Source organism: Barbus barbus (genome assembly GCF_936440315.1).
Source record: "Barbus barbus genome assembly, chromosome: 3".
Taxonomy (NCBI): Eukaryota; Metazoa; Chordata; class Actinopteri; order Cypriniformes; family Cyprinidae; genus Barbus; species Barbus barbus.
In genome coordinates this window covers 39,440,817-39,459,837 of record NC_136731.1, presented here as the reverse complement: position 1 = coordinate 39,459,837, position 19,021 = coordinate 39,440,817, and the positions used below count along the sequence as shown (strand labels likewise).

The following is a 19,021-nucleotide window of genomic DNA, read 5'->3' as shown; positions in this document are numbered from 1 at the left end:
AGAATCATGGGGAAAAGAGACAAGATGGGGGCATGAGAGTTAAAAGATTTAGCTATATTTCTCAGGCATTGACAATGTTCCCATCTGATTTTACTTCAGGATATTCAACAAGAAAAAAACACTTTTAATTTTCTGAAATATTCACATACACATTTTGAGCCCTAGAACTTCTCACCTGGGGTCGCAGAGGAACTTGGTCTTGTCTCCATCCTCTCTCCAGATGAGCCACTCTCTGAAGGAGGGGTGGATGAACATGCGCGTTCCATCACGTCTCTTCACCAGGAAGGGCGACAGAAGTTCAGACCTCTGCTGGAAATCATCCCAGTCCATGGCCGCTCCACGCACCATGCCAGCGTTCACAGCACTGTAGGCCTGCTCATCAGTTAACGGGTGTAGAGAAGCCACGGCCACGTTAAGCAGTGGAAGAATGCGCTCGAATGACGACTGAGTCGGGAAACGCATGTTCAGCAGCAATAGGTAAACCTCGGCCAGATTCACCGGAACCACCTGCACACAAACATAATGCTTACTGCTTTTAATAAAAACAATAAATACATGCTAAAAAGATGAAACATATTAAACCTTTTAGGGCCACATTTACTAACAGCTTGCGCCAGCGCAAACGTCTTTTGGCGTTAAAATAGTACTGTCAGGATTTACTAAAGACACTTTAGTAGAATTAGCGCTGAAAAGGCGTGGACACAGTTATTTTTGCGCCTGACCTTATTGAATATGCATTTGTAGGAGTTTCCCTTTCAGACGCAAAATTTATGGGAGGAGAGTATTATAATGAATCACGCAAAGCGATTTACTAACTTTTGTGCTCGTCAAATGACTGGTATTTGCACCATTATTTAACGCCCCAAAAAAAGCATGTCTTAAAGCAGGCGGTAATTTGCGCTGGTCATTATGGAAATTATCTGGCTGTGTCTGTGTTCTTTAATGTGTGCGTTGTCAGTAAATCACATGCAGAATTTTCCCCTCCCATCAGCGGTTTTATGGAATTGTGCTCTTACGATAATTTGCCCAGTTTAGTAAATATGGCCCTTAGACTTATATATAAAAATATATAGATTTAAAATTTTCTTTTCAAATTCTTTCAAAAACATCTAAAAGGGTTTCATTCACGATTACTTTTTTCTTAAAATACAGAACCAAAATGAACAATAAATAATTAACACCACATGCATGCCTATGAAAGGCTACAATAATAATAATAATAATAATAAAAAAACAATAAAATAAAATCATGCCACATAATTATTAAAGCTAAAATAAACATTACAAATCTAAAAAAATAAAGTAGCACCATATACATCCTTGAAAAGCTAAAATAGAATAAAAATATATAACGTAAAAAATAACAAAACATACATAATGAAAAGCTATACTAGAAAAAAAGTAGAAATACAAACATTCTAGTTTTAATTTGAATTTTTAATAACTAATAATTAGTTTTAATTTTTATATTATTTTTAAATGAAATAAAATAAGTTTTAAGTTAAGTTAAGTTAGGTAATAAAGGAGGCATCTGTGTGGATTGACCCCTGACCTTGAAGCTGGAGCTTTTGAGTACCAGGTAACCCTTCTCAATGAGGTCCAGAGTGAGCTTCAGGTAGAGATAGGAGCCTCGGCTAAGGCTTTTCAGATGAGCGCTGAGTTTGGCGAAGGCTGCGTTGTCCAGCTTGCCGTTGAGCGCCACGTTGTTCTGGATCTCCTGGCTGCAGTGAAGCCGGTGCAGGATGTAGCCCTGCAAGTCCGAGTCAATCGCATCACTTTCCTCCAGACGATCCAGAGAGATCCGGTGGAACGGCAAAGGACGAGTTATATCCTGAGATGGAGAGAGAAGAGACAATGAGTAAAAAAGTAAAGCGGATAGGTGGATGTATGGACAGATGGATGGATGGAGTGTAGACCTGCAGTGTCGTTCTGACAGTGACCACCAGTTTAAGCCAGGGAGGGAAACGCTCGATGGTTTTACACAGGAAGGAAACAATGGTATCTCCGTAATCCGGTTTATGGAACTCTGCTTCATTCAACCCATCAATCACGATGATGAGGTTTTCCTCACACGCGATCTTCCGCTCTGTAAACATTGCATGTGTTCAATATTACATATATGTCAGCACGTGTATCGAGTATAAGAGTGCGCACGAACACACATTTACACACCTCGATACAGGATCTCCAGAGGTTCCAGCAGGCCCCTGCGGAAAGCATTGAAAGGGTCTTGGACGCAGGCGCGCAGGCTGAGGGTGCTCTGCAGGTGCGGTTGGCGGAGCAGCAGCTCTCGGTAGGCCTGCATCTGAGGAGCCCTGCACAACAACGCTGCCACGTTATGCACAAACTCAGGGACCAGGCAGGTGTATGCATTGTCGGCCTGACAGTAATGGTACGCCACCACCTGCACACGAGAGAGCAGATAACAGTATAACAAACACAAGTTATATTACACAACATTTTTTACATTAACATATGATAGAAATTCTAAACTTTTTTCTGGCAAAATTATACAAAATAATTTGAAGTGAGTTCACTTCATAAAAGAGTTTTCTATATACATTAAAAGCTGGACAGTCCAATAAAATATGTTTGACAGAAAGGGGAACCTTGCAAAGCATGCATTGGCAAAGCAAGAACGATAACTTTAATGTCATGTACAGAATACAAACTAAAAGTTCAGTAGCAAGAGTCAGATTTCTTTTCCCAAAGAAATTAATACTTTTATTCAGAAAAGATCTATTGAAGTGATCAATGGTGATAGTAAATACTTAAATTATTACAAAAGATTTTCTATTGTAAATAAATGTTGTTCCTCTGAACTTTCTTACTATCGAAGAATCCTGAAAAAGACATTGTATCAGTTTCCACAAAAACATTAAGCAGCAAATATCACCCTGCAGCCAAAGACCGGTTGCCCACTGAAGCTAAGCAGGGTTGAGCCTGGTCAGTACCTGGATGGGAGACCTCCGGTGAAAACTAGGTTGCTGTTGGAAGAGGTGTTAGTGAGGCCAGCAGGGGGTGCTCACCCTGTGGTCTGTGTGGGTCCTAACACCCCGGTATAGTGACGGGGACACTATACTGTTAAAAAGCACTGTCTTTCGGATGAGACGTTAAACCGAGGTCCTGACTCTCTGTGGTCATTAAAAATCCCATGGCACTTCTCGTAAAGAGTAGGGGTGTAACCCCGGTGTCCTGGCCAAATACCCTCTACTGGCCCTTGTCTATCATGGCCTCCTAATAATCCTCATACACTTGATTGACAGTTTTGGAACTGTGTTTATGGACCGATGAGACAAAGATGAACCTTTATCTAAGTGATGGGAAAGCAAAAATGTGGAGAAAAAAAGGGAACTGCAAATGATCCCAAGCATACAGCCTCATCTGTAAAGCATGGTGGAGGTGGTGTCATGGCATGGACATGCATGGCTGCTTCTGGAACAGGCCCTCTCAAATTACTGATGACTTAATGTATGATGACAGTAGCAGAATGAATTTGGAAGGGTATAAAACCATCTTGCCTACCAATATTCATGAAAATGCAACCAGATTCATTGGTAAGTGCTTCATATTGCATCAGGACAATGACCCAAAACACCCGCCAGTTCAGTCAAGGAATTTATAAGGGCAAAGAAATGGAAAGTCTTAGATTGCCCAAGTCAATCTCCAGATTTAAATCCGATTGAACATGAATTTCACCAGCTGGAGAGGAGAGTAAAGGCAGAAACTCCTCAAAACAAGCAACAATTGGAATTGGCTGCATTAAAGGCTGGGAAAAGTATTTCAAAGGATGAGACCAAGAGTCTGGTGATGTCTATGGGTCACAGACTCACTGCTGTGATTGTGCGCAAGGGATCTGCAACTAAATAATAGCTTTTAATCTTTTATATCTGCCTTATGTTCAACTGTCCCAATACTTATGCTCACATCAATGAGTGGGATGAACTCTAAAAGTGCTGTTCTTTTTGTTTGGTAAAACGTGTGTTAAAACAGCTAATAATAAAATGTAACATTCTGTAGTTTCATCTCATGTTCATCTTTTAATCATATTTGTAAATGTCTTGACTCCACAGCCAACAGAGCAATTTTGTCTTTACTGTCCAATACTAATGGAGGGCACTGTATATTATGCTTGTTCATAGAACGTCAGGCACTACTCCTGATATATGCCAAGGTAAAGGTGCCTAGTACATCTAGATGCTTCTGCTAAATGTAGGTTTAGACAAAGAAATAGACAGAAAAGCACAAAAGTATTTCCAGTCTCAGGGATTTAGTGCAGGAACTGCTTTCAGCTCCAAAAACACAATGAATATTAAAATATTAGGGAAAGATTCAAAGCTCAGGAGTTTTGATGTGATGAAGGGGTTTTATTAATGCATAAAACATTATGGAGTTTGAGTGCATCGATGGCCTTATTCCAATATTTTAAGACTGCTGCTTCTCTGGATTCACTTCATCACGCAGTATGTGTGTGTGTGTGTGTGTTCAAAAGCTTGTCATCAGCAATGCATTAGCAATGCAGACTCTGAGTATATTTAATGGCTGTGCTGGGAGACTCTGCGCATATAAATATTTGATAAGGCAACAGAGCTGCAAACCTTTGTGCTTAAAAGAATAGAGAGAAAAGGAAAGCACAGAGAGAGCGAGACAAGGAGCAAATTAATAAAAGAAGAAGGAGACAAAGGAAGGAATGGAGAGACAGAGATAATAAATCAATAGAAGAGAGGAGGAGAGAGGGAGATTGAATGGCAGGCTGGATATATGCCCGCCCCGTTGATTATGTTGGTATATGTTGGCACCTGAGAAGCCAGTCTCCTGAGCACCTCCTCCTGTCGTCTCCTCATCTCAGGTGTTCCAGGGCAGCTGCTCCCACCGACCAAAGTGCCGTGAGCGGACTGAGGCTGGCTCAAGGGCAGTGTGTCACCATCTGAGAGGAAGGCATGGCATGAATGTGATGTGAACCTTGTCATAAACTGAGACAAAATGGTTTTGACATTTTAAGGGCTGAAGATATTTGTTCCTTTAAAAAAAAAAAAAAAAAAAAAAAAAAGCTAACTAAAAAATTGTTCACCTAGTAAAATTGCCATTATTTGCTCACCCTCAAGTCATTCAAACCTGTAGTGTATAATTTGATATTGTGTATGTCTTGACATTATGTGACGCAATATGTATTTTAATCACTGTGACCAATGTGTGGAGTATTGTGATTCTAAAATCATAATAAACATTATATCCATGAATGCAAATTCTCATCAGTTGTAGCTAATTAAATGTTTTGCAGGATTTTAATATTTAGAATTTCAAAGCACTTACTAATAAAAATGTATATAAACTGTGAGATAAGAAGTTCTGAAAGTCTTTTATTATTATGTATCTTTATATATTTTGCTAGTTCATGTATATTTATAATGAATATATATACACATATACATATATATATACATATATGTATGTATGTATGTATGCATGTATATTTATGCATGTATATGTATATATAGAATGTAGATTTAGACTGTATTTTGTGTGTGTGTGTGTGTGTGTATATATGCACAAACACCTATATATACACATATACACACACACGCATGTATACATACACATATATATAAACACACACACACACACAAAATACAGTCTAAATCTACATTCTATATAATGAAAATTTATTTTAATTTTAATAAAACCATTTTCTATTTTGCATAGTTAACATGTCTATTACGCTTAAAAAAACACCTAGCTGGTCTTCTAAAGCCATATGAGAGTTTTATGTACGGGGCAGACTGAATTTAGGTTACTGAAGAGTTGGCATGAACTAACAAATTATTTGATGAAAGTCTTCCAGAAAGTGCTGAAAGTTTCAGGTTTGTTTCTTAGAATGTAGTGCAAGACTCATATTGACGACCTTCATGGTGTTTTTGTTTGTTTGTTTTGTCCTTTTCTGAGCTTGAAAGATGTGGTATGATGGAAAAGAGCTGTGAAATAACTTCACAGACAAAATAACAGGTTTGAAGTCACAACACAATGGTCAATAAATAATGACTAAATTATTTGTTTTTGCTACTTTACAATTTTTCTGTTAGAAGCTCATTGGATCGTAAGGAAACGTGTTCAGAGTTAACATATTCATTGGTCTGAATGACTCCACTCACGTTTTGGTGAGGCGTGTGGACTGTCAGAGGTGATCTGTCTCATGCGATTGCCGTGGCAGCTGAGAGCCACCAAGCGAGAGATGATGGCTGTCTTGCCGAAGCCCACGTTGCCAACAATAACCACACCTTGATTGGCTGAGGACTCGCTGCTGCGCAGACACACGTCCACTTCCTGGAACAGCCATTCTCGACCAGTGAAAACCGCATCGGGGGTCAGACTGGGCACCTCGAAGAGAAGCGGCTTCAGGGCGATGTCCGGTGGCCGGTATGGAGCAAAGCGCACTGCATCATGGGAAACATTAGGAAATGCTGTCAATGAAACAGGTTTTATACATACATACTGTATATTTATCCTTCCAAAGCCTCCTGTTCTTCTTCTTACAGAGATGTTATCCATCAAACAGGAAGTTTTACAGTTTAATTTCCAAATGAAAGCCTCTTCACAATGCAACAATCATTTTCAACCAGCAGAGGGAGATGCTTTTTCTGGAAAAGGCCAGAACTGGTAGCTTACGCAAGCAGGAGCTGCAGTGTGAAACACCATGAATCAATGATCGTCGACAGGGTGCCTCGACCCATTAATGCACGGCAGAAAACACATCTGAAATAACAGATCGGCCTCCATGCATCAAAAACAGGCGTACCTGTCAAATGTATTGCCACCATGCACAAAGCAAAATGTATATTCATCACCATATTCATCCACCACATACACTTGCAATAAATCATAACAGAGATCCTTACAATTAATTCAAATAATCCTCATCTAATATTCATATTCAGTCGTAAAGTCTTCATTATTCTTATACGTTTCATACGTATTATCATTAATCCCAATTACTGATAATATTCAAGGCAAGTGTCACGTCAAAGCAGGACAGAGATATATTGGGAGGAAATCTTCAGCGCAATTAGCATAAATTATGTATAATTTCCTGACTGTATAGGGATTATGCTGCAACAAGTGTGATGGAGTATATTATGAGGTTATTTATCCCTCCATTTGCATGTGGATTATTAATTAGCCTGTGAATTAATTATCTGTTCATTAGCATAAAGGGGTAGGAGGAGTTATACGGGGCGAGGTGACCCTCATGAGCACATATGGGTGCTAGCAAGACAAGGACAAGAAACAAAGACAAAGAAAGAGAGAGATAGAAACCAGGGCAGCCGAGCAGTAATACGGCTATGAAGAACTAAGAACATGGAGGTTGTAATTAAAAAAAGAGATATAGAGAAAAGTGAATCTCCTTTCATGGTATAGCTACAGCGGGTTCACATCCCCAAATGGTTTCCACTATTAAGAGTGATTATTACTGGTGGAAAAGGCTTTTAATGCCTTCTGAAGGAGTACTATACTTATACATGAAAGAACCTGCTTGTAATTGCTGTCAAATTATGCCATTATCTACATTGTGGTAGAATTACTATCTGTAATATTACGTTCAGATACCTAATGTACGGTTTGAGCATCACATCGCTATGAACACATTTTTAACAAAATATGACACTGCGTTTCCACATTCACATTGTAAATCTGGCAAAGTTTTTTGTTTTACATTTTCATTTTAAAAATGTGCAGTGATAACACTACATTTTGTGTTGTATGGCATTAAATTACACAATACTATGCTACTGCATGAGGGTTTCTAATACACCGGCAGAGGAAATAACGGCACATTTGACGTCCTTCTCGTTTCTGCCTAATGGTATCAATCGCTCTATATTTTAAAATAAAGTGTTACCAATATTTGTTGTAGTGTCTGTTCACCACTATAGAAGTTTACCCAACTATCCTGACATGTGCTTCTGAGAACCCCGGAAATGTGAAAAGGGTGTATAAATAAGCACACAGATACAGTCTACCTCCACTGTTTTGTCACCTGTGCGATCATCCTGAAATATACAGGTTCTTTGGTGAATTGTGACTCAAGCTATTGGAGCTCTGACTGAATCTGAGAGGAAACCCAGACCTCCGAGGCTTGCTCCCAGCCGGCATGATTTAGGATGTGTGGAGCCTTGACTGTGAGCTTTAGACAGCACGCTGAGCTCTGACAGATGAGCGAGAGCTAATGCTAATAGGAAGTCAATACATCGATCTGGACAGGAGACAGATTATGGCACGGCAGTCCAAAGGGGAAACCGAGAACAGCAGGATGAGGGGGGAGAGCGATCCGCAGAAGAGCTGCGGAGTGTGTTGAGAGTTTTAATGGGACATGCTTTGTGTAGCAGAGTGCAGATGTACGAGAGGCAAGACACACACAGACGTCATTACACTGCAAAGGTTAATTTTAGAAGGGACATTCTATTATTTTGTGGAATTCTATTTTTGTTTCCCCAAGAGTTCACTTATAATGTTAATCAGCAAAATCAGTCGTAATTGAGATTTAAATAACCATTTTCCACCCTCTCTCAGACTAAGCTGGCTATATTTCTACTGCGCCTTATGTGTAAATGACAGCTGTTATGATTGGCTTTTCGCTTTGCGTGTACAATGAGTAGCAACACCCCCAACAAGCTGAAATGACTGAATTTATGTTTTGCATGAAAACTGTTGATCTAAAGGCTTCTGGAGTTATGAAAATATATAATTTATGACTTTTTCATGCATGTATATATAAAAACACAGTATGTATATATACACAAAATAAATATACACAGCACACATACATATATTATGCAAACAAAAACTTTTATTTTGGATGCGATTAATCGTTTGACAGCATTCATTTCGACTTTAATACTGCTTTGAAACAATCCGTATTGTATAAAGTGCTGCACAAATAAATGTGACTTGACTTACATAGAATGAGTATGTCTGTCTACACTTGTGAATGGGTGGTGGTGAAGTGAAAGAATTGAAGAGTGGACATTTAATAAATCTAGGAAAAATATACACACCTCTTATGTCAGCTTGTCCAGAGCGACTGGAACCGGAGTTTTGTCGTGGCATACGTAAAGAGGTGCGCAGTGGAGCCTGTCTCTGCTCATCCAGATACGCAAGATCCTCCAGGTGAGCTGAACTAGTGGCTGTGAAAGAGAAGAGGGGGGGGGGGGGGGGGGGGGGGAAATCAAGCTCCTTATAATATTTACAAAATATAGTTTCACATATTTTAAATATTAGCTTAATATGAAATATTTAATTTTCTTTATGACTTTTTTCCCCCCTTTTTTGTGTGAGCATTGATGCTTGGGCGATATTATATTTAAAATATTCATGTCAATAACGCACTTTGAAATTGAACAATGAAAATTGAGACAGAGTGAGAGAGAGATTGACAAACTCTGTTTAAACTCATGCCACCCACATACAGTGGCATGCGAAAGTTTGGGAACCCCTTGCAGAAGGGGTTCACAGATTTTCACAGATTCTGCAAGGGGTTCCCAAACTTTCGATCCCCACTGTACATATTCGACAGAGAGAGAATACACAACAATAACAGTGGAAAAACAGAAACCATTTACTACGCATACTTCAGCAGCCAAGCGAATGAAGAGAAGCTATTAAAAAGAAGCAAACAGTTTCCAGGAGTGTTGTTCCAAAATCAAAGAAAGTTTTCAACAGCATTACTAAGTGCGTACTGTCAGTTTAACGTCACCTGAAATTAATCAACTCTCAACTTCAGCTACGAAGTAAATCTAACATAATATTTTTGTTTAATAAACCTTTTATCATGGTAAAAATAATATAAGATTGTACCTGAATATACATCATGCTAGTAATGATTATAGAAGTTAAAACCATGTTTTTTGGCGGATTGGTTATCATATTGGTTATCACTACATATGTAGCATGGTCAGTGTTGCAAAACAACGCTTAATTTGTGGTTACCATGGTTTAACTGTATTAGCCATGTTTATTTTGGTTTTATTTGTAGTAAAACCATGGTTAATTTTCATAAGGGTACAAGTTTTTACTCAAAATGACTTACAAATGGTGATACAACATGGTACTCCAAGCTATTTTGCAAGGCATTTCCTAAGAAAACAGTGATATTATCGGTGCTATCAAAAATATGGTAATACCATGGTTCTGTTTGTTGTTAATGAGGAGTCAAACACTTTGACGAACTCTATAAGAGCTTGTGTTTGCTTAAAGCTTGTTGTTATTAGCTTTCATGAAAATGCGTGCATGAATTTTGAGCACCTTTTTTCTTTGCTAATGAGGAGGAAAGTTCATGGCGGCTTGATACACAAGTGTATTAAGAACACAGTGGGTGGCCACTGAATTGATCTCGCCTCAAAGCAGCTGGAGAGAGCTTTTGAAACTATTTAACAACAGCTATTACTGTGGCAGTGTTACCACTGGTGTTATGGACAAGTGGCCACCATCAAAGTAAGGAGCAAGGTGCCACATACTAAGGAAAGCCTTTCGTTCTCTGCTAATGTGTTTAATCGAAGACAGATTTCAGAAAGCCATCCATGGCCCCATGGTACATGTGTACAAATGGCAAATTCCTGTTGGTTACATACATGGAATAACAGTTTAGCAATTTAGTAAACCTCCCCTAAGAGAACATCACACTTGAGTGGGAACTTTAGAGAACTGTCAAAACCCGGAAGACTATTTCGCCAGTGGTTCTCTTGAGATTTTCCTATTGGTTTTCATACAACTCCTGAGTAAAATAAGGTCTGTGGTAAACATAACTTGATGATACTCTACAATGTGAATTACACATACCTATACTGTAAAGCAGTTACGTTTATTTTATAAAGTGTATGTTTCTAATATGTAACTACATATGAATGTTGAAAAACGTCAATGTATCGCCGAGCTTTGTTTACCACGTCTTATTTAAAAAAAAAAAAAAACGTTATAAAAACCCTTAGGAAAATCTCGAAGGAACCAGTGGCGAAATAGCTTTCTGGGATTTGACATCACAGCTGAAGCACTCTTATCAATGACAAAGTTTGCAAAAGCTGGGAAAGATGTCAAAATTCGCCAGCTACAGTTTCCGATTCAAATTCTGATTCGACTGTAAATCCATAATAAATTAAGATTGAATCTCCGTCAGTGTAAAGACCTGTTCACACCGAAGATGATCATTATAAAGTTCTAATAATCAGAATAGTAAATTCCACACCGCACAGTGATAAAAACGATAACGACAAAGAGGAACGATAAATGTTGGAATCACTTACAGAGCAATTTTTTTTTCCCAGCCAATGAACGATAAATACATTGACCAATCAGAATTCACCCAAATTTAAAGAGCTCAAGCTTTTAAAGCGGCAGACTACATAACCGCACCAGATGCTAAAAATAAACAACATTATTGTCTATTGGTGTGGACGCTTATATAGCTTATATAGGCATCATTCCTTTTGAGACCTCATGAGACTTAGTCAGGCACTGTTAACTGTATATTGGCAAAACTATGGTTTTCATTGTAAAATGTAAAAAATATCCCAGACACCAGCATTTCTCCTGGCCAACCCCACCACCTCCATCTGCACTGCAGACTGTCTGGCTGGCATGACTGTGTTGCTGGATTTACAGCCGCTTGAAATGCATCACAATGGCTTGGGCTCCCATCAACTGAACTGGTGTTTTACAGTCCCACCGTGGCACTGGTCCAGAAGGCACGTCTGCATTTTACACCAAATGTCTGAACATGTGCACATCTACTTATCTCTAAACCTGTTTTCTGTTTGTGTCCTTAAAGAATACTATATGGAAGATAAACATAATGTATCTTTCACTAGGTGATCAGACTAGCAATTCCCACCTTAAAAAAAGGCTTAAAGGTGCTGTATGTAGGATTGAACTAGGTATTGCAGTCCAAATTCAAAATATTGGAGAGAGTTTTTTTCAGCTGGCCCCTCCTCCTCAGACTTGATGCACACACAGGTTGCCAGATTAACGACACCAACAGGAACGAGCGCACATGACGATGAATGACATGAAATACGCTGTGTTTTCCACCGTGACGAAATACAATTGGGTAAACTGGCAGTGGGCGGGTTTCACAAACCAAAACAGAGGCCGACATTCCGGCCCGAAATGCACATTTTCAAAGGAGAATAACTGACTGTAGCATTGTTTTTCAGATAAACAAGTATGTTAACTTAGCATGTTTCTTAAATATCTGCAAACATATTATGGTATTTTTATGCTTTAGTAGAGTCTAAAACTTACATACAGCACCTTTAAGGTGCGGTCACATTTTCCTTTGTTTGGCGAATGGTCACGGGCGAAATCCAGACATTTCCAAAGGAATCCACACGATTTGGGTGAAAGATTTCCCCTTACAGATTTCGCAACTGTTTCATGCTGCTCACATGGATTCTCAGCGTTGACTAACAGAGAGCTGCTTGGTTTGAAACTACGGTTGCACACACACAGGCAAATTGCTCTCGAGTGTTCATGGACCAGCTTTGACCTTTCCGATATGGCGGACAGCTTTCGTTTATCAGCCCATAGAAACAGCCACTAATAAGGCATCTACTTAAACATATCTGTGTTTTTATGTACATATGTGAAGGTGCATGTGCGTATATGCGACAGGAAGTGCACACAGGAGAACATGTCAAAACTCATACCAGACTTTGTTCAAAACAATAACCAAATGCGTCTTGAACTCGGAGATCAGGCAGGTTTTTGAAAGGGGAAGATGGAATGAAAGACAAACGGAGAGACGCACACAGAGAGGAGGTGTGGGAATGAGTGGGAAAGGAGAGAAAGAGAAAGAAATGAAAAGTGTGAGGGAAGAGATTGAAAGAAAGGAAAAGAGTGAGAGGTGAGCATGCATGAGTAAGAAAGAAAATCAGGAGGAGAGAGAAAGCATGAGAGAGAGGTGAGGAGAGTAGGAGAAAAGACAAATAGATCACATCATTCACTCACTGCTGCCGCCAACTGCATTTTGCATGCTGCCAACTTCTTCTTATTATTATTATTATTGCTGTTGTTGTTACGGTAATTATAAAGAATGATAAGCATTAAGCAATATAGTTAGTTAAACCAGTGATGGTCACATTAACTAAACAAAGCTTGCTTTGCGCAATCAGATTTAGAGGCAGAACTGACCATTTTCTGAAATTTTTATTTACTTTATATTGGAAATTTTTTATAGCAAACCTTCAAAAATCCAAAGCTGACAGTGAATAAAAAAAATCTACAGTACATGAAACTGAGCTACTGAGTTCGATACCATCTTCTCGCATGGGGATCCAAAACCAGCAGCACAAATCACAAATCCTTCATAAAACCTGGAGGACATTCATGCAGACGTCCTTGCTTTGTTATAACAGGGCAACATCAGGAGCTAGGAGCCACTCCAGAGCTCAAATGGCCCATAAAGCTGAGAAGAGGGCCACTTCTATAGCTCTCACAGTAATCACTATGTGCTTTTACTGACATTGACATTTTAAGGGAATTGGAAACACGTGTATGTTGACTTTTAGGGTCTGAATTATGTGGGATATTTCCTGTCTCCGCAGTTCACCATTCATGAACAGAAGTGTTCAAAGAGCCTCAGCTGAATGAGTTTCACACAGAGCTGACTCCAAATATTCACACGCGGTGAAAGATGAATGTGAGTGTTTGTAACTAACAGGATTTGTGTGCTGGACTGGGTCTTGACTAGCTCAGCATAATATGCAGGCTTCTGCCATTTTACAGTTAATCTAGGGTTAAATAACAACTGAAATGAAATGACTGAAACAGAGTTACTGAAATGACTCAAAGAAAGTAAAGCAATATAGGTATAGGCACATCTATTTTAGAGGAAATTGGCAAGATGAAGTAAATTGAATGTTTATAAAATGGATAGCTTCGCTTTTAAAATCTGATTGAGCAACACATGCTTAATCGTTTAATTCACGAGTAGACTAACTGTGGGCTTAACAAATGATGGTCACACTAATTCAGTTTTATTTTCATTCTAGATGCATATTATATTAATTTATTTATTATTTGAGAATTATTATTTATATTAACAATTTAATTATTTATACATTTCTATATTAAATGTATTTCTATATATCTCTGCACAGTGACAAAGCTGTCTATTCAAAAATCTATTCTAACAAGGTATGTTTCTACTGGCATACTACTAATACTATTTTGGCAGTATGCACATATACTATAGCATGCAATTTTTTAACTATAATTGCCAAAATTTGATAGTACACACTGGATAACACAGTTTACAATGAGACAAATTAACTGTAGTCATTATCAAGTGCAATTTCAGTGTCTTTCAAGACTCATTGACTTGACTGCCAAAAGTTGCCAAAACAATAAAAATTGTAAATAATTATACAGTATGCAAACTACACACTGATATTTCACATAATACTTAGACATACAGTATTCTGACATATTCATGCAGTCTTCTGAAGATAGCAAATGGAAACACCGACAGGTGTGGAAACTTACCGGCCACAGAGTTGGGGCGGGGCATGAGGTAGAGGGGGATGGAGTGGGCGGAGTGAGAGACGGAATGCTCCAGACTCCTCTCTGGGATTTTGTTGAGGCTGTATGTGGAAGCGGCCATGTTTTCATCCACCCGATAAAGAAAGGAGTCTGCACCCATTGATTTCTGTGCCTGCCAGAGTTTGAGGCTGCCCCGTGAGCCCTCATTGTGTTTTCCTCCATGCTCGGCATTCTCTGAGTAACTCGTGAGCGTTGCTGCAAAAAAGCAATACAAAAACGGTCATTTTTATATATGTACATCAATGATTAGCATATATTTCTGTTCCTAAAACAAGCCACAGAATGTCTCTGACCTATAATGCCGCTGTCTCGGCTCTCCAGGGTGGAGGTGGGACTTGTGATGGATCCATAAGCACAGTCTCTGGTGCCCATGTTACCCGGGGCTCCAGCGGGCAACGTGGAGCAGGGGCTGCCAGGAGGGGGCGACGCAGTGCTGCTAGCTAAGCTGGAGCATGGGCTGATCCTCTGGGTCATGGAGATGCCCTGAACATCAGAAGGAGAATTTCATCCTTGAAATTTCAGAGTTACAGAATTACAGTAACTCCAACAGAGTTAAGAGTGTTTCTCCTAACTTGCCACAAGAATGATAATCAATGAACGAAAACGACAATTGTTGCTTGGTTTCTAATTTGTAGCCTTGGCTTGTCCGACCAAAGAGAAAGCTCATTGGTTCAAAATCGTGCCCCAAGTTGTATTACAAATATGTGGTCAGCCCAGAACTATACCTCATACCTATATGTGAGATCAACAGAAAGATCAATAAATAACCCATTATTATTATTATTAACTTTTATTTATTTATTTATTTGATTTTTATTATTAATTTTATGACTATTATTATTATTATTATTATTATTATTATTATTATTATTAGTAGTAGTAGTAGTAGTAGTAGTAGTATATTATTATTATTTTATTATAACAATAAAATTATTATTATGATAGAATATTATAATATTCTTATTCTTATTATAATATTATGATGAAATTATAAGGGGAATATAATAAATTATAGCATGGCAAATAATAATAACGATAATTATATAATAATTATTACTACTACTACTACTACTATTATTATTATTAATTATAATAACTTATATCCAAATTTTTTATAATTATTATTTATTTATAGGATTTTTTATTATTCATATTATTATTATGTTGAGGAATAACAGATAGAAAAACAATGGTCATATTCATATGCAAAAGATATTGCATGATTTTCTAAAAATATAAACACTAACAGAACGAATTTGTGTCATTAGTAAAACCACTTTAACTTGTATTGTTCCATTCAATTCAATATGACAATTTTACAATTTAAGAATAATTGTACAAACCATTGACATTTACATGCTTATGTTTCATGAAGGAGGCCTAATGTTCACTCACTGTTACACTGCAGAACTGTAGCATACTGAAGCATTGTTTTCCTAGATCAGTGCACCACTGCTTATACAGTATTTGAGGATCCTATTCCAGAAAAGCAGCACCGTTGAATGACTTTCACACATAAAAATGCTCACAGAAGTGGAAATCTGCTGACTGGTATTTAATGATACAGTGCTGTCCCATATTTCTGCTGAGGACTGCACACTCATGTGGAATTATCTCTTTTTATGGCCTGGGCTGACTTAAACAATTTTTCCACTGTGACTCAATATTATGTAATTTAATACAATGTTATTGGCTTTATGGTATATGACGGAGAACTTTGAATTTTCAACTCTTGACCAAATGGAAAGAGGAGAGAAATTAGTGTATTATTATGGCACGCTGCGGTCGGCGACAAGACATGAGCTACAAAACCCCACCAAGATGGTGGATCATTTTACCCAGTGGGAAGAGAGAGTGAGAAAGACAAAGTGAGAAACATAAACAGACAAAAAGAATGATAATGAAAGAGCAAAGAAAGTAAAGAGGGAGTAGAAAAGAGACATGGAAAGAATAGGTGGTTAAGCGAGTTCATGTCTGACTCTGGGTCTGCGGTGGAGGCCACATTAATAACTTCATACAGACGGAGATGAATTTCAGTCAGTCACTGGTACTTCTGTCCAGAAGTTGTTTTAGATGATACGTTTCTCAAGAGACCAAACTGCAAACCAAGAGGATGTTCTTTCATAAAAACAACAGTATAAGGATAAATTTGAGGATCAGAGTAAGATTCTGATTTCAAAACTAGGGTTTTTTCCAGGTTTACCACTAAGAACACTGAAAAATACTGGTGTCAAAACAATTCTCACAATCAGTTACAGTACAAAGAAACTAGAACAGTAGAGCAGAAAGACTGAAACAGTATGTTCTTGTCAAACATACTCCAATAATCAAAAAATTGACCTTGTTTTTCTTTAAATATGCACTCAGAAATCTTCATTTCTTTATATGTAAAACTGCTTTGATGATTTGAGGCGCACTGTAAAACCACCCACATTGGAACATTGACTACGACCGACTGAAAACCCATGAAAAATAATAATACTTCACATTTCTTTTCACTATGAACCAGCGGTGGGTCTAAGTCAGATCTCAGACTCAGTAACTTCCCAAATATGTCTAAATAGCTCTACACCTTTTTGTCCAATTATGGGTTCAGTGTGCGTGGGAGAGACTGGCTCAGAATTGGTGTTTCAGAAATTGTGGCCTTTCGGTGACCACGCTTGCTTGGCAGGGTCCAGCCTCAAAAATAACTCAGTGGAGGTCTCGAGCAGCTCTGCCCAGCTGTGGACAGCAGGAGCCTTGCCTGGCGCGATACATTCCTGGACTCAACTATGCCTCGGATCAATGAGGTCGAGCTGAACATTAAGAGGGAATGAAACACTTCTGATTTTAACCAGCGGAATGTACGACAGAATAAGTGTAATGCTTTTTCTACTGTACAGGCCGTATTTTCTATCGCCCTACACCTAAACCTACCCCTTACAGGAAACTTTCTGCACTTTTAGATTTTCAAATAACTTCATTCTGTGTGATTTATTAACTTGTTTACCCATGGGGACCTCAATTTAAGACCCCACCGTGACAAGTCCACATGAGTGTGTGTGTATTCAGGTTTAAGTCCCCACCAGGATAGAAAAACGGTTACACACACACACACACACACGCATATATAATAATAATTAATTATAATTTGTTACATTTATATAGCGCTTTTCTGGGTACTCAAAGCGCTTTACATAGAAGGGGGGAATCTCCTCAACCACCACCAATTTTTATTGGATTCACCAATATATGCTGGTGGTTTCCAAACTCTTGATTTCTCCATGCCCTTTGTTTTTTCTATAGCTCTAATTGACTTCCTCTTTTCTTTTAGCATCCAAAATGCTTGCTTTTCTCTCAAAGTCAGCTCCCTCGTCTTCATCCTGGTTTGTGTGTGTCATCATCGAATGCAAGATTCAGAAGTAATGGATATAACTGATACAATTCATTCCCTGCTTTTAATATCTGAAGAATTAATGCAACAGGACACAGCTGATCACTTAGAAAGACCTGTGAGGCAACTGTTCCAATACTTATGCTCTCATCAGATAGGGGGATGAAACTCTAAAAGTGCTGAACTTCTTAGCTGGTAAAACATCTATGTGTTGAATCACCCAATAATAAAATGTGACATTATAGTTTTGTCTCATATTCATCTTTTAATCGTATTTGTAAATGTCTTGACTTCACTTTAAAAAAAGTCACATGTGGTTAGTTCTTATGTCTGTGTACTTCGGATCAAAAAGGTAGGGTAGCAAAAAACTCCATCTCATTTTCTCCTCCAACTTCAAAATCATCCGACGCTGTTTTTTTTTTGTAAAGGGCGTTTAACTTTCTTTACACATTCGCTTTGTAAACATTGGGTAGGTACTTCATCTACGTCACACATGATCTTTCCAACGTAATGTGTGCGGTCGAGCTAGTGCAAGACAAGCAAAAAAATCTAAATTTATTATACATTTACCGGTTTTATTTAACGTATTGACTAATTAAATTAATGAGATTAAATAATCAGTATAATCAAGCAATTAATTCCATTAAAACAATCAAATTTATACAGCGCTAGATTTAATTTCATCTGACATTAATATAATATTGCTGTACTGTATTTTGAATTGAGCACATGTTGGATTCAATTTTTCTAACTTGAAAGGTTTCTAAGCACTCAAACCCAAAAGCAGATGTTCACTGGAGAATCATGGCTAAGATCAATGTGGACTGTAAATAGACTAGCGGCAGGGTTTTCAGCATCTGCTATCTAAGACATGCCTAGTTAGACTCGAGCTGCACGGATACACCAGCGCAAACTGCTGCTGTTCATCCAAAAGCCAGGAACATCTGTCAAGATTTAGAGAGCAAGAATATCTGTTTCTGAGGCGGGGAGCCGCCCACTGACAAAACCCTGGGCTGCAGAGCAGCACCTCCCACAATCACTAGGCCAAAAACTCATTTGAAT

General features: G+C 38.3%; 1 protein-coding gene across 1 annotated transcript in view; it reads right to left on the bottom strand.

Annotated features, from left to right (window-relative positions):
* tanc2a (tetratricopeptide repeat, ankyrin repeat and coiled-coil containing 2a) overlaps positions 1-19,021 on the bottom strand; it is a 146,216-nt gene that overhangs the window by 17,811 nt on the left and 109,384 nt on the right. Inside the window, exons 6-14 of the mRNA XM_079379852.1 lie at positions 14,880-15,069; positions 14,530-14,781; positions 9,051-9,179; positions 6,150-6,431; positions 4,800-4,927; positions 2,173-2,404; positions 1,917-2,086; positions 1,553-1,831; positions 176-507 (exon numbers count right to left, since the gene is read on the bottom strand). Of these exons, the coding sequence (XP_079235978.1) occupies positions 176-507; positions 1,553-1,831; positions 1,917-2,086; positions 2,173-2,404; positions 4,800-4,927; positions 6,150-6,431; positions 9,051-9,179; positions 14,530-14,781; positions 14,880-15,069 (1,994 nt within the window). The remainder of the gene's footprint in view (positions 1-175; positions 508-1,552; positions 1,832-1,916; positions 2,087-2,172; positions 2,405-4,799; positions 4,928-6,149; positions 6,432-9,050; positions 9,180-14,529; positions 14,782-14,879; positions 15,070-19,021) is intronic.